This window comes from Etheostoma cragini, chromosome 17, assembly GCF_013103735.1.
Source record: "Etheostoma cragini isolate CJK2018 chromosome 17, CSU_Ecrag_1.0, whole genome shotgun sequence".
Taxonomy (NCBI): Eukaryota; Metazoa; Chordata; class Actinopteri; order Perciformes; family Percidae; genus Etheostoma; species Etheostoma cragini.
The window spans coordinates 13,541,123-13,553,990 of NC_048423.1; the positions used below are offsets into that span (position 1 = coordinate 13,541,123).

The 12,868-nt window shown below is 38.7% G+C and overlaps 1 protein-coding gene across 3 annotated transcripts in view; it reads right to left on the bottom strand.

The window, feature by feature from the left end:
* The window catches only part of eys (eyes shut homolog), a 165,181-nt gene that overhangs the window by 52,593 nt on the left and 99,720 nt on the right, over positions 1-12,868 (bottom strand). For all 3 annotated transcript variants that reach the window (XM_034897346.1, XM_034897345.1, XM_034897347.1), the window contains 5 exons: positions 11,594-11,784; positions 11,357-11,448; positions 8,935-9,085; positions 7,868-7,980; positions 7,261-7,538 (listed from right to left, as the gene is read on the bottom strand). In XM_034897346.1, the coding sequence (XP_034753237.1) occupies positions 7,261-7,538; positions 7,868-7,980; positions 8,935-9,085; positions 11,357-11,448; positions 11,594-11,784 (825 nt within the window). The remainder of the gene's footprint in view (positions 1-7,260; positions 7,539-7,867; positions 7,981-8,934; positions 9,086-11,356; positions 11,449-11,593; positions 11,785-12,868) is intronic.

Sequence of the window (12,868 nt, forward strand, 5' to 3'; positions counted from 1 at the left end):
AAAAGGCTGCAATGAAACAAAGAGTGAAAAATTTAAAGGGGTCTGAATACTTTCCGTACCCACTGTATATATATAGTAAAGCAATGCCCTACAGTGCTTTTGTTAGTCAACTGTACAGCAAGAATTGGCTGGTGTGTGCCTTTGCAGCACTGATAGCTTGCCTGTGAGCAGAGTCAGCAGGGCCCTGTCAGGACTATGTGGTAGTGTGTTATTTCCCACTGGATGAAAAAGGGGTATGACTTTAAGGAGAGGTGGAGGAAGTTCCCGCTCAGGTCATCAACTCCACAAGCCAGTGATGATCTGCTGGCCTTTACACAAAGGACACTGTACACCTGGTGGATAGCTTGCTGTTCAAGTGCTTGACAGTCGATTCATAATAGGCCACCCAGGTCTCATCTCAGGGAATTCCACCTTAAGAGTCCAGCCCTCAAGGAAAAGTACAGTTTATCCTCAGCTGAGGAACTCATAATATACAGTGTTTATGGTTGAAAAAAAAAAAAAGTCTTGTATTGTAAACGAAAGATTAATATCCTCCCATGACTCTTTCTTTTTTGCTTTTTTGTTGGGTCAAATAGATTTTTTTTAAAGCAGACCTGTTAGTGACAGACATCCTTTTATACCAAAACAAAAAGCAATATAAAAATACTGAGAAATGTGATAGAGATGAAATGTTCAATCACTGTCAATGTTTACTCAAGTATTGTGGTTTTGGATGTTAACACGTGTACATTTCACCACTGTGTGTATAGAGAGCCAAAGTACTGACCCTTCCATTTGCCTTCATGGGACCTACAGTTCCTCATAAATCATATTTTTTTGGTAGAAGAGATATTTGTACATGGCAAATAAGGCACTAGTAAGCGTTGTAGAGTCATAGAAAACCAACACACCCAACAGTCATGACATTCATGCTGCTCATTCTTTGTAACTGAAAGGGGCATGTTCAAAATAATAGCAGTGTTGTGTTCAATTAGTGAGGTGATTGATTCTGTGAAGAAACAGGTGTCAATTACGGCCCATATTTAAGGAAGGAAGGAAGCAAATGTTGGCCATGCTGGTTATAGTGTATTTCCCACTGAAATACTCAGCAAAATGTGTCGTTTCAGACATTGCTCTGAGGAACAGCAGACTTTGATTAAAAAGTTGATTGGAGAGAGGAAAACATAAAAATGTGCAGAAATTATAGGCTGCTCAGCCAAAATAATTTCAAATGCCTTGAAATGGCATCCAAAGCATGAACGACGTGGGAAAAAACGGTCAAATACCATTCGAATGGATCGAAGGCTCAACCAATGATCAGCTCCAGGAAAACCAAAGAAGACAAAGTTACCTGTGAGTACTGTTATGATCAGCAGAAGGCTATGTGAAGCAGAGCTATCAGCTAGAAGCCCCGCAAAGTCCGACTGCTGAAAAAAAGACGTGGACTGAACTGATTGAAATTTGCCAAAAGGACACATTGACTGGACAAAATTGTTCTTTTTGGGTCTAGGGGCCACAGACAGTTTGTCCAACGACCCCCATGCACTGAAATCAAGCCACAGTACACTGTGAGGACAGTATAGCATGGTGGTGCAAAAAACATGTTATGGGGACTTTTCTCATACTGTGGTGTATGGCCTATTTATCGCATACTGGGGATCATCGATCAGATTCAATACATCAAAATACTTTAAAATTCCTCTTCAGCATGTTGCCTTATGCTGCAGAGAAAAAATGAAATGGGTCTTTCAACAAGACAGTGACCCAAAACACACCAGTAAGCAAGCAAAGTCTTGGTTCCAGATGAGCAAGATTGGAGTGGCCAGCCCCAACCCCGGACCTCAATCCCACAGAAGACTTGTGGGGTGACATCAAAAATCCTGTTTCGTATTCAAAACCCAGTAATGCAGAGGAATTGTGGAATGTAGTTCAATGGTCCTGGGCTGGAATACCTGCTCACAGGTGCCAGAAGTTGGCCGACTCCATGTAACACAGGTATGAAGCGGTTCTCAGAAATTATAGTTATGCAACTAAACATTAGTGCAGTGATTCAAAGTAAAGCAAACCCTTGAGACATTCTTTAGTTCATACAGTAAATGTTTGTGTTTGTAAAGTGTTTAAACACACTGCTACTATTCTGAACACAACTGAATCTCTGGAGAATAAAATGGCGGTGGTCAATGGCGAAAGACAAACTATGTTCTGGTCCCAATCAACGTTTGCCTTGATTACACATATGCTGTTTTTCAACATAAAAAAAATATTTTGCATGTCAAGAATGTCACAATTTGTCAAAAGAACGTTAAGTAAAATGCTATGGGAAAGTATGTAAATAGACGGACTACCAGTGGTAGTCCGTCTATTTACATATTTTGGCAGTGGCATGTGGGGACTACCAAGTCCCCACATTTTCCCGTCACTCCATTCAAGCAGTTGCAGCTCTAATCATGACCCGAATTATAATTGTTTTCACCTCCTTTGATACTTTTGCGTTTTCCTTGGAAGAAGACGGTAAAACTTGACAAGGAGACAGCCATATTTCTCTGGTGACGTTTATTGTTCGAGAAGAGACAAGACATGTAGTTCACTAAGCAATCTCACACAAAACCTAATATTATTTCTTTACTTGAAATAGCTTATCTCTTGACATTTACAATTATCTTTGAAATGTACACACATCATTTGTGAAATGCATGCCACAATTTAAACTGACCAAAAATTATTATCTCTCATTGACTAAAGGTCAATTTTTAGCCCATGTAATGTGACCTAAAATTGGAAATTCAAAGAAGACTAGGTGATGCTGCTCTTTAATGTAATTTACTGCCTACTCTATTAGTCAGACACTACTGGTGGACAGCAAGCGTCAGTCATTAAGAATAGCTTACCCTTAAAATGCCCCGCTAGAAAAGGAGCCAAGTTATATAATAAGTGAAAATATCAGCAAGCGGTTGACAATAACAACTCCTCAGTGGCTTAGGGGGCTACTAAGCCACAGACTTTGTCCAGTTTAATGATCAGTCACCAGACCAACACCCAAAAAGAGTTTCTGCTCGCACCATTTTTCAAATGGTCATAATCCTGTTATCATTGTATGTGGGCTCTGACACTTGACTCTTGCTCTTCTCCCGACCAATCAGAGTGGATGACTTTTCAGAGTTGCGTAAAGAGTTAAGTGGAGCCGACATGAAAGCCAATACTTGAAATTGCAATGAGAAAATAAAAACTGTTACTTGTTGTGGAAGGAGCTGTTTCCTTGGACTGAAAATAATGAATCAATCCTGTAATGTTTGTTGGCAATTTCTGAGTAAGGCAGATTGAGCTGGCTCATTTTAAAGGCACCAGCAATTACAGCAAAGACACACTAGATGCTCGCAAAAAGAGCTGGCAGCACCTAAGCAGTGTGTTGGCAAAGCAGGAAGTCGACAACCCCTCATCAGGTCCCATTAATGTCAAACACAAAAACAGGAAACTCTCACCCTAAAAACTTATTTTTCGGAACGTTTGAAAACATTTACAGGATTCTCTCTGGTCCTGGTCTATGAAAACGTTACCTGCGCTGAGGGGCAATTTATATCTATTTTTATAATTAGATTTTTTTTCAAATAACACACATTGAATAGCATCAGAGTCAATTAACCTCATGTTTTGCAGTTAAATATTGTAATAAAATAAATTTACATGGCAAAAAAGAATATGAGTAATTAGTGGGGTTAGACGAGATTGAAGAGGGTAAAGGTAAAAAGAGAATTTAGAAGCAACTAATTTGACAAAGTAAGGTTTTGAAGTTTACAACAAAATATAACTAAATGAGAAAACGGACACACATTCTTAGTTGGATTGATGTCATGGTAAGGTGAAAGTTGCTGAAAAGACATAAATGGGACAAACCTGTTCTCAGCTTATTCCTTTGGCCTACATCACAGCTTCAAATATACGAGAAGTAAGGAAATAAGGTAATGAGCCGTAAAAGGAGGTCATGATCAATACAGACCAAGTCTGAATAATTTCCTGCCTCACTGGTTTCCTCTTTCTTGCTTAGTTCCATACCTTGCAATAACTAATTTTTGTGATCACTTAGATTTCAAATGAATGCTCACATACTTTACAGAATGTCTTTGGCAAGGTCTATGACCCGATGCGTCTTTTTTGGAGAGATAATTTATCATAGCTCAAAATTCTGACATGGCCACAAGAACTGGCTTTTTCTTGACAAAACCTGTTTTATGGTTGGCTATTTGATTATGATCAAATACTCACTCAACAACCTGGCACCAGCCTGGATTAAAGAGACCAAGACTCACAGATTACACACTTTCTTATTTACAGGCCGCACATAGTAACATACCAACTAAATCTAACTGAGAAGCAAGTCTGAAAGCTGCTTTGGATTTACAATAGTCATGTGATATGAAGAAGAAAAACAATATAATTTTAGTGATTTAACCGATTTGGTGATAACGTAGATGTGTGTGGACATTCTGTGTGTAACACTGTCTGAGAAAGGCTTGTAAATCAGTTCCAGTAATACATTTGACAGAATAAAACCTGACATTAGAGCTACAAAGGGGAGTTACAAGCTTTGCTGTGCATGTAAATGTTATTGCCAATCCCAGTTGTGGTATCACATATTCAGTTAGTAGTAAATAGCCCAAAAGACTCACTGTATGCCACCTGCTCAGCACCAAACTGAAAACAGACATAGTTAGCGACTAGCTGGTGAACACAGTGGAGTATTTAGCAGCTAACAAAACTGACAGTTTCCTCATGACCTTGTCGAGACAAAAATACAGAGCTAAAAGAAAGTAAGCTAACATTGGAGACAACTTTTAATCAAGTGATAAAATCAAAGAGACAAAAAGGTCCACATCATTAGTCACCGGGTAGAATGACGCATCTATAATTCACTTATTCTTTTCTTATGTATACCTTAATTCAATAATATGTGAAGACAAGGCTGTCACCAAGCAAAGTCGCTGTAGCACACTTTCACAGACTTTGTCAGCATGTAAACAGCCTCTGGACTCCCTCTGCTTGCTATCAGAACTAGTGTTGCAAAGCACATCGCTGGATGAGTGTTCATATGAGATTGCACTATGTTAACCTGAGAGACTGAACTGCTTTTGAGGCAGAGCAAATCCTCGAACTCAGCAGAAATTACTCTAAAAGGGCAGTGCTAGTATTTAAAGGAAAAGTTTATGAGTGTGACAAGTTGAGGGATTAGCAGGAACCTACTTTATGGAATGGAAAAGGCTGGTTGAAAGTCACTTTTGTGATTGATTTTACAAAATTGTGAGAATGTAGAACATGTGAGTCATTGTTTAGGTATGGTGGTGGGAATGCAAGGCATATATTGTATTAGTGTGCATTAGAACATCCCATAGTCAGGTTATTATGCATCTTTGGCGTATCAGGGTTAATTTCCAATGAGTAAATTAAACTCACACATTGTCACACAGGCAATATGTCAATGCAAAGGGTTAATGTGCTGTGATTATGTTTTGTGGCACACTATAATTACCTAAAAGGTAAAATGGTGAGAAAAAAGAATACATAAGTGAATGAATCAATGAAGGACTCATTTTCCTTATCAACGACTGGCTGCTAAGAAGTTGGCCAAAGCTTATTTAATAATTGGCTTAGCAAAGCAGAATCTCTGTCATGTAAGCATCACATAACTGTCTCCCAAGGGAAAAACAAAAAAGAGTGAAGTCCTTAAAATAGCATCATTTTGTTACAGTGCCTGAAGAGACAAATAACATTTCACTAGATTAATTAAACACCTGTAAATTCGCATATTTAGAACGCATGGCAGAGTTGTCAAATGCCATGTTTGATGTAAGATGCACACAGGCTGTTTAAACCATGTCAATGGCTGATAACATTAGCTTTGGGCGGCCTTCTGTCTTATTTCCGTGTATTCTGTAAATACAAGATTATGCTATCAGCCTATCAGGGGTTGTAAGGGTGATGATCAATCCAGATTTCTTCACTGAGACTCTCTAAAATGCTAATAAATATTGCCTTCACTTACCATATTCCCCAGGGTAAAAATGTATAGCACATATGCTCTTTGATTTAAACCCATAACTGACAGCATTGTGAGTGCAATGCTCTAGGAGGTGCAGGGACAGAGAAAAGCTTTTCATTATGTTACGTTCCTAGTTATAGATAGATAGATAGATAAATTTATTGTCATTACACTTATACAGGTACAAGGCAACAAAATACCGTTTGGAGAAATGCCTCCGGGCCGCTGCTAATTCAAGCGCCGCCACACGCACTCTCTGAAAAGGATTCATGCAGACAGCAACATCCCAGCTTAATGCCCAAGACAACACACAGTTCATGTGGTCACATGAAGGAAACTTTTGAGGTGGCATTGAGAGGGTGCGAGAAACACAAGAAACCGAGGCAGACAGACGGATACGGGGCGGCATGGGGTGGGGGAGTGTATTGTGTGTGTGTGAGATAATGAGTTATGTGTGCGAATGTGAGTGTCAGACTGTCTATGTTGTTAAAAGTTCAGTTCATCGGCGTGGCCTTGAAGAGATAACCACTGCAGAGGACGAGATACAAGGCCAGCTGAACTATGATTGGTCAATCACTGTTTGGGGGAGGGCATTACGAGTCCATAGCGAGACAGGTAAGAGACAGATAATCAAGCACACACACAATTATTCACATCGTTAATGTTTGATGAGAATTACCACAACTGCAAAATTAACAAGAGGCTATTTTCTACATATCATGCCTAACTAGAGAAGTAGCTACACTATAAGTGCACTGAAAAGAAATATGTAAAGGAAATACTTTTTAGTATGTGTGGCTAGTACTGCTGTCTCCTTAGTATCGGAAGTGTCGGAGCGGTTGGTACAAAATAAATATTTTTGGTGGGGACAGGGGCGGGAGCTTTAGCTGCATGTTGAGCAGGTGCTGCAAGGTCGTGTTCTCATTCTCAATGAGCGTTTGAGGTGAACATGGACACACAGCGATGGTTCAAGCTGCTTATAGGGATCTTTCATTTCATTAATCATATCCTGAATAATTCACATCGCTCAAAATTCCTAATGCAGCTCACTCTATTCTCCCTCATAGTGAAACCTATTAGCCAAAGAGGCTCAGCATATATTAACCAACATAATTTGTTGGCTGGCTTTTCATGATACCACTATGGAGGTCACCGTACAGTAGGTTTTAAGCTTTTCACTGCCTGTGTGTGTGTGTGTGTGTGTGTGTATATATACATAAACTGGCAAAAAAAAAACTGTCCAAGCCTACCTTTCTCACAAAAAGTTCCAGTAAAATGCAGCGGGCAGTGACAGGAAGGCAGAGCTCCACTAGACAGCTGCAGCCAATGACATGTTCCTCCGTTGTGGCAAAGATCGTCCCGGCAAACTTGAGCTTCATGCAGAGGAGGTTTTGGTGTTTGTGAGGGAGTTGCCATTGTTGTTGTTGTTGTTGTTGTTGTGTTCACAGTGTCACCCCCTGACACGGTTGATTGAGTTGTCAAACTTGAGGAAGTTGTTGTGGAGGCTTCGATGGCATACAAAGTATCTCTGTAAAATTGGGCAAAAGTTTAAGTCGTCTGAGTGGGCACAAAGTTCATTTAACATTACAATGGTTTGCTTTTAAGGCTAAAGATATGGACTACATTCATGTGCAGCTAAATTTACACATTTCATAAAGTGCAGTCATTTACCAAGTAGACAGATTTTTGACTACAATCCCATTTTGACTACAATTTTGACTATTATCCAAGTAACACAATATTAAAACGTAAGTGTGTTTATGTGTTGGGGAGGTTTTTATTCTGTAAACCCAGGAAAACTATGCAAAATGTTCAGTTAAAATGAGATAATATCAGGGGATTTAAAAAAAATATTACCTGCATTGGTCTATGTTGCTGCCGGCGATAGCATCAGATGTGTAAAAGCTCCTGAGTTTATTAATTTTAATTATTTCAATGCAGCCAGTATAGTTGTGGAAAGGTTTTGCTCTCTAATGGAAAAAAACAACAATGTTTTGATTTAGACAATTGATTGTTTTAGCAGTCCTATCTTATCTGTTACAGTTTTTCATTAAGATGTAATTTTAACAATATAGTGTATACACCTATATAAGTGTAAACTTAACTTATATATTAAGTTTACACACTCATGCTAAAGTTGACTAAAAAGAATAATAAAAAAAACCTTAATTTATTAACCCTTATTAAAAAAATAATAGCAAAAATTCAACCTTTAAGAACAACAATTTTTTTATGAATGAATAATGTATTATAAATAACTAAATGCTCTTCCTTAAAGAACAAGAGGCGTACATATTCACACCTCCATGTTAAATTCCTATAGAGGCAGGCAGATTTTATTTTTAAAGGCCAGTTATTTCGTGGATCCAAGATGATAAAGTTCCCTTTGCCTTTGGAATTAAAATAACCTCACATTATCACATAGTCTTCACCATACACACCGAGATTGGCATGGTTTTATTTTAGTTAGCTTAATAGCTGGTTTAATTTGCACTGAGAGATGATCTTATGGAAATATGTGGGGCTATTTTAATTCCAAAAACCAAGGCAACTTTATCAGGATGCATGGTATCCTGGATCCGTGAAATAACTGGCCTTTAAAAATAACAATCTGACTGCCTCTACGGGAATTTAACATAAGGGTGTTAATACTTTTGTCCTCTGTATTTTAAGGAAGAACATTTATTTATTCACGATCCATATCTTCACAAAGAAAATTGGTTTCCTTTATGGTTGGATTTTACCTTATTTTTTTTTTTATTAAGGCATTGAGATCTATTTCTAAAAGATTTTTTTGTATTCCTCTTTTTAGTCAGCGTTAGTATGGGTGTGTAAACCATACATACCATACAGCGCAAGCCACTCTATGTCTAAGAGCATTATGATTTCAGTGGGTAAACTACTCACGACTTCTTCAGTCTTACCTGATTGGATAGATATTGTTGTGGCAGACCACCTGTGAAGATGTGGTTTGTCCTTTGCATGATGTGTCCCAACCAGTAATTACTTGCTGTACTTTTGATCGGCTCATGACCAGAAAGAGTTAGTTCTGCCTCACACGGGGTCAGGTGTTGTCTATAAAAGAATGTACAGCAAGCACAGGTACACAAGTTGTAGTAACTTAAATATTTTCAGTAAGCAATTTGGTGAAGAGGTGGGATGTACAAGGGGTCTTCAGTAAATATTTTCACATAATCACAAACCCTTTCCCAAAAACATCTGTCTTTCTGCAAATCAAAAAGGAAGGAACTTTTGTTGCCTTGATGAGAAATTAAATGTTTTGTCAACTTCCTCTTGCAGATAACGTGGAATTTCACAATCCTATATAACAGTGGTCTGAGAGTGAAATATTAAATGCTGAGATGTAAAATACTGTGTGTAATTGACACAGACATTCATAGATTGCAAAACCAATTCTCCACTTTGAAACAACAGGGGAGTGCAGATAATTACCTAAGTGCAGATTCTGAACTAACCATCTGCAGCTTGAGGGTACTCTGGCCACGGATGCACAGTATCCTCTCTAGTGTCTCCTGATACCCCTTGTTCCCTGAGAGGAAGTTAGGAGGTCCACGAAGCAATCTAGTCTGATTTGTTAAGCCTGTACTTTGCAGGCTGTTGCATATGCTGGCTAAACACTCAGGGCACTAACTCCGAGCTGCATAAGTCCTTCCTCTAGAGCCAGCGTGGAGAAGCGGTTAATTTAGAAGCAGTCTGCCAGAGCGGCCTGGCCAGCAGCCAGAGGGCACTGTGCTCACTGTCCTTGAGAAGTCAGCCCCACTGGGTTTCTATTTAACATATTGAAAAGCGTCTTTGACGGGAAGATATATTAAAAGTCTATAATGAGTAAGGCGGTGACGTTGAGGATAGCCGCGGTGTTGTAGCTCTGGGTCAAATCAGACAAAGATGGACGGACTCGGCCATCAGACAATTACAAAGAATTTGCTTTGTGACACCAGGAACCATTTTTCCATACTCCCAACCCTCTAGTTATGACAGCTCTCTTTCTTACAATGTCTCCAAGGGGTTGGTACGGAACATTATGATTGATTCATACTGCTGTTTTATTTTTATTGCAGAAAAAAACAGGGGTGGGGCGTTGCAGCCCCTTAAACCTGATAGGCTTTTCTAGCTGCACTTGCATATTTAGGGCAGTGCAGCTTTCTGCCAAGAAGAATGAGGCAACCTTCCCAATCAGCTTTGTTTCCACAGGAGATCGTTTGCTCACCTTTGGCACAGTATGTTCATAATCACCTTTAGTAGCTTGCTGTATTAGCTGCACCATGTATCTGTGCTTATCTATTTTAAAATTTCATCTTCACGAAAACTTCCTAAATTTCCTTCTCAGTCTCTCTATCTCAGTCCTTTGGATTAATCTAACAAAACAGAAGATTCCTTGACAAATTATGAACTCTGCCTGAACAGAACTTCTGCAACAACAAAAAAAGATGAAATGGGCTCTCTGCAACACTAAAAAGAATCTCTACACACTCCTCTCAAATGCAAGGTAAACTGATTTGATATGAGTTCATCATTAGCCACTTTGTTTCAGCTTCCAGCTCATACATAATACACTTTGTGTCTTGAAACTGAACCACAATCTTCCTCACGTCAAAATATAATGGAGAGGGCTGGCAGCAAGATTGTGCTTCGGAACAATATAACTAAAGGGGCCACAGCCTCACATTAAATCATTTAAACATTGATTTTGTGCTAGGCTCTTGCTTGTTAATCTTTTCGTAATGAAAAACTGCAAATGAAGACTTTAGAACAGCCAATAAAACATGGTCAGTGATCACTAATGCATTTTAATAGGCACATTCTGACGTTTGCTTTAGTTCTTTAAAATGTAAGCCCATTTGCTCATTCGTAATAACATCTAAATTCTCAGGCTGGTGATTCCTGCCAATTATGTATCTTCCCCCGGTATTAGTTACAGCCCTTCTCTGAAGAAAATGTCTGCCACACTTGAAATGAGTGGATAACTAGGGATCAAGCTAATACCACCTGAAGTGCTAACACTATTTGAACACAACTTGTATATTACTAAGACCTTCTGTAAGTAGCTTATCGTGAATGTGCCTCTTTTTTTCTTTATAGAAATTGTGTTCTTGCCTGAAGCACATACATAACACACTGCATCTGGGTTGATGTGTTTGTTAGTACAACCTGTGAATTAAAGCTGTAAAATGTGATCAATCAATCTCATTTACTTCTGGTAGAACATGCTTTTTTCTCACATTCCAGCAGCATGGCTTTTTCTATAAATGGAATATTAATTGACTACAACACAGAATCTTCACACCTAGATTCAAAAGGTTAATTTATATTTAACAAAGAACATACCTGATATTAACAGTGTGAACCTTCCCATCATCAACGTGAATTAAAGTACTGATCCGTGTAACCTCTTCCTCTTTGTTACAGCAAAATACATACTGAAACAGAGAAAGTGTAAAGAGGTTTTAGTGCTCTATGAGCTGTATAAATTGACCGTGTGATAGCAGTCTTTCATCGGCAAATATAAGAAAAATTGATGTTGTGTCTAGAAGACTGAACTGTAGTATATAACTTAAGTATTACCTGCAAGATTCCATCCAGGATGAAGAGTTTCAAAAAAAATAAATCACCGTTAGTGGGTCCTTGGTCCACATAAAGTATAGTTCCCTGGGCCACTTGAGTCTGAAATCTCACAGCGATGTTGTTGAATGTGCTGAGTTCAATTCCCTCAAACTCCAGGTAGGAATTCCCAAAGTACTGAACGTAGCTTGAAACTGGGAAATAAAAAAATATGGAAAGCTGAAATGGGAGAAAAGTGTAAAAAAAAAAGCAAGACGCAGTGCAGTTTATGCATCTAACTGTCAATTCTGCTGAGATTCGCTATTGATCCCTGAAAAAGGGAATTCAACTTTCCACATGCTTCCTCCACAGGGAGGTCAGTGCACAGGGTGAGATATATAACATCAACCTCAGAAGTAATGGAGTCTCTTGAATGAAGTCCGGCTAAGGACGCCTCAACAAGACAGATGCTTGTTGCCAATAGACCTTTTTCACTGCAGACATGTTGACATGTTATAGTAGGAAGAGCACAGGCATATTCAAACCATTAATGATGGCTGCATTCCACTTAGAAGAGGCCCTGGTATTGTGCATGCTGACTTACTGAACTAGCTCACTGGGACACTTGATAGAATTAAGCCATTGTTAAGGATTTCAATTTCAGCTGTGCTTTTCCTACTATGATAAGTCAAAATGTCTACAGTGTCTACCGTCTACAAGGGGCTTGAACATGGACTTATTGGTTTAGTTATTCTGTGGTTGCACACACTACTGCATGTTGTTGCAATAGATTCAAGATGTTTATCTATTTGTCATATGCACAGTAAAGACAACTTGCACCATGCAATGAAAAGCTTGCTCTGCCTGTCTTCCTTACACAACAAATAAAAAAGGAGAATAACACAATAAAGCTTAAACCAAAAATAAAATAGTTCTAATAAATAGTTTTATATTTAAATGTGACCTGTTTCCATCTTATAACCTTGGCAACACGGATGGAATACATCAGCACAGTGCAGGCATTTAGTGTGGGAAGGAAAATAATTGATAATTATTATTTTTGAAAGCAGAAAAAAAGACTTTCAGGGCTTGGGTAGCATCACAGTTTTTTTTTCTTTTGCACACTGTACAGGCATACTGTAAGTCTTATTTGCCAAAAAGCTGTGAAGCATGCAAATGGCCCTATATTAGGCAAGAGAGGAGTCTTGGCTGAAATGAGGGTATTCATACAAGTTTATTACACGCCTCGTTTTATAGTGGAATAACTTGGCTTTTATCATCCATGAGAATGGACAATTA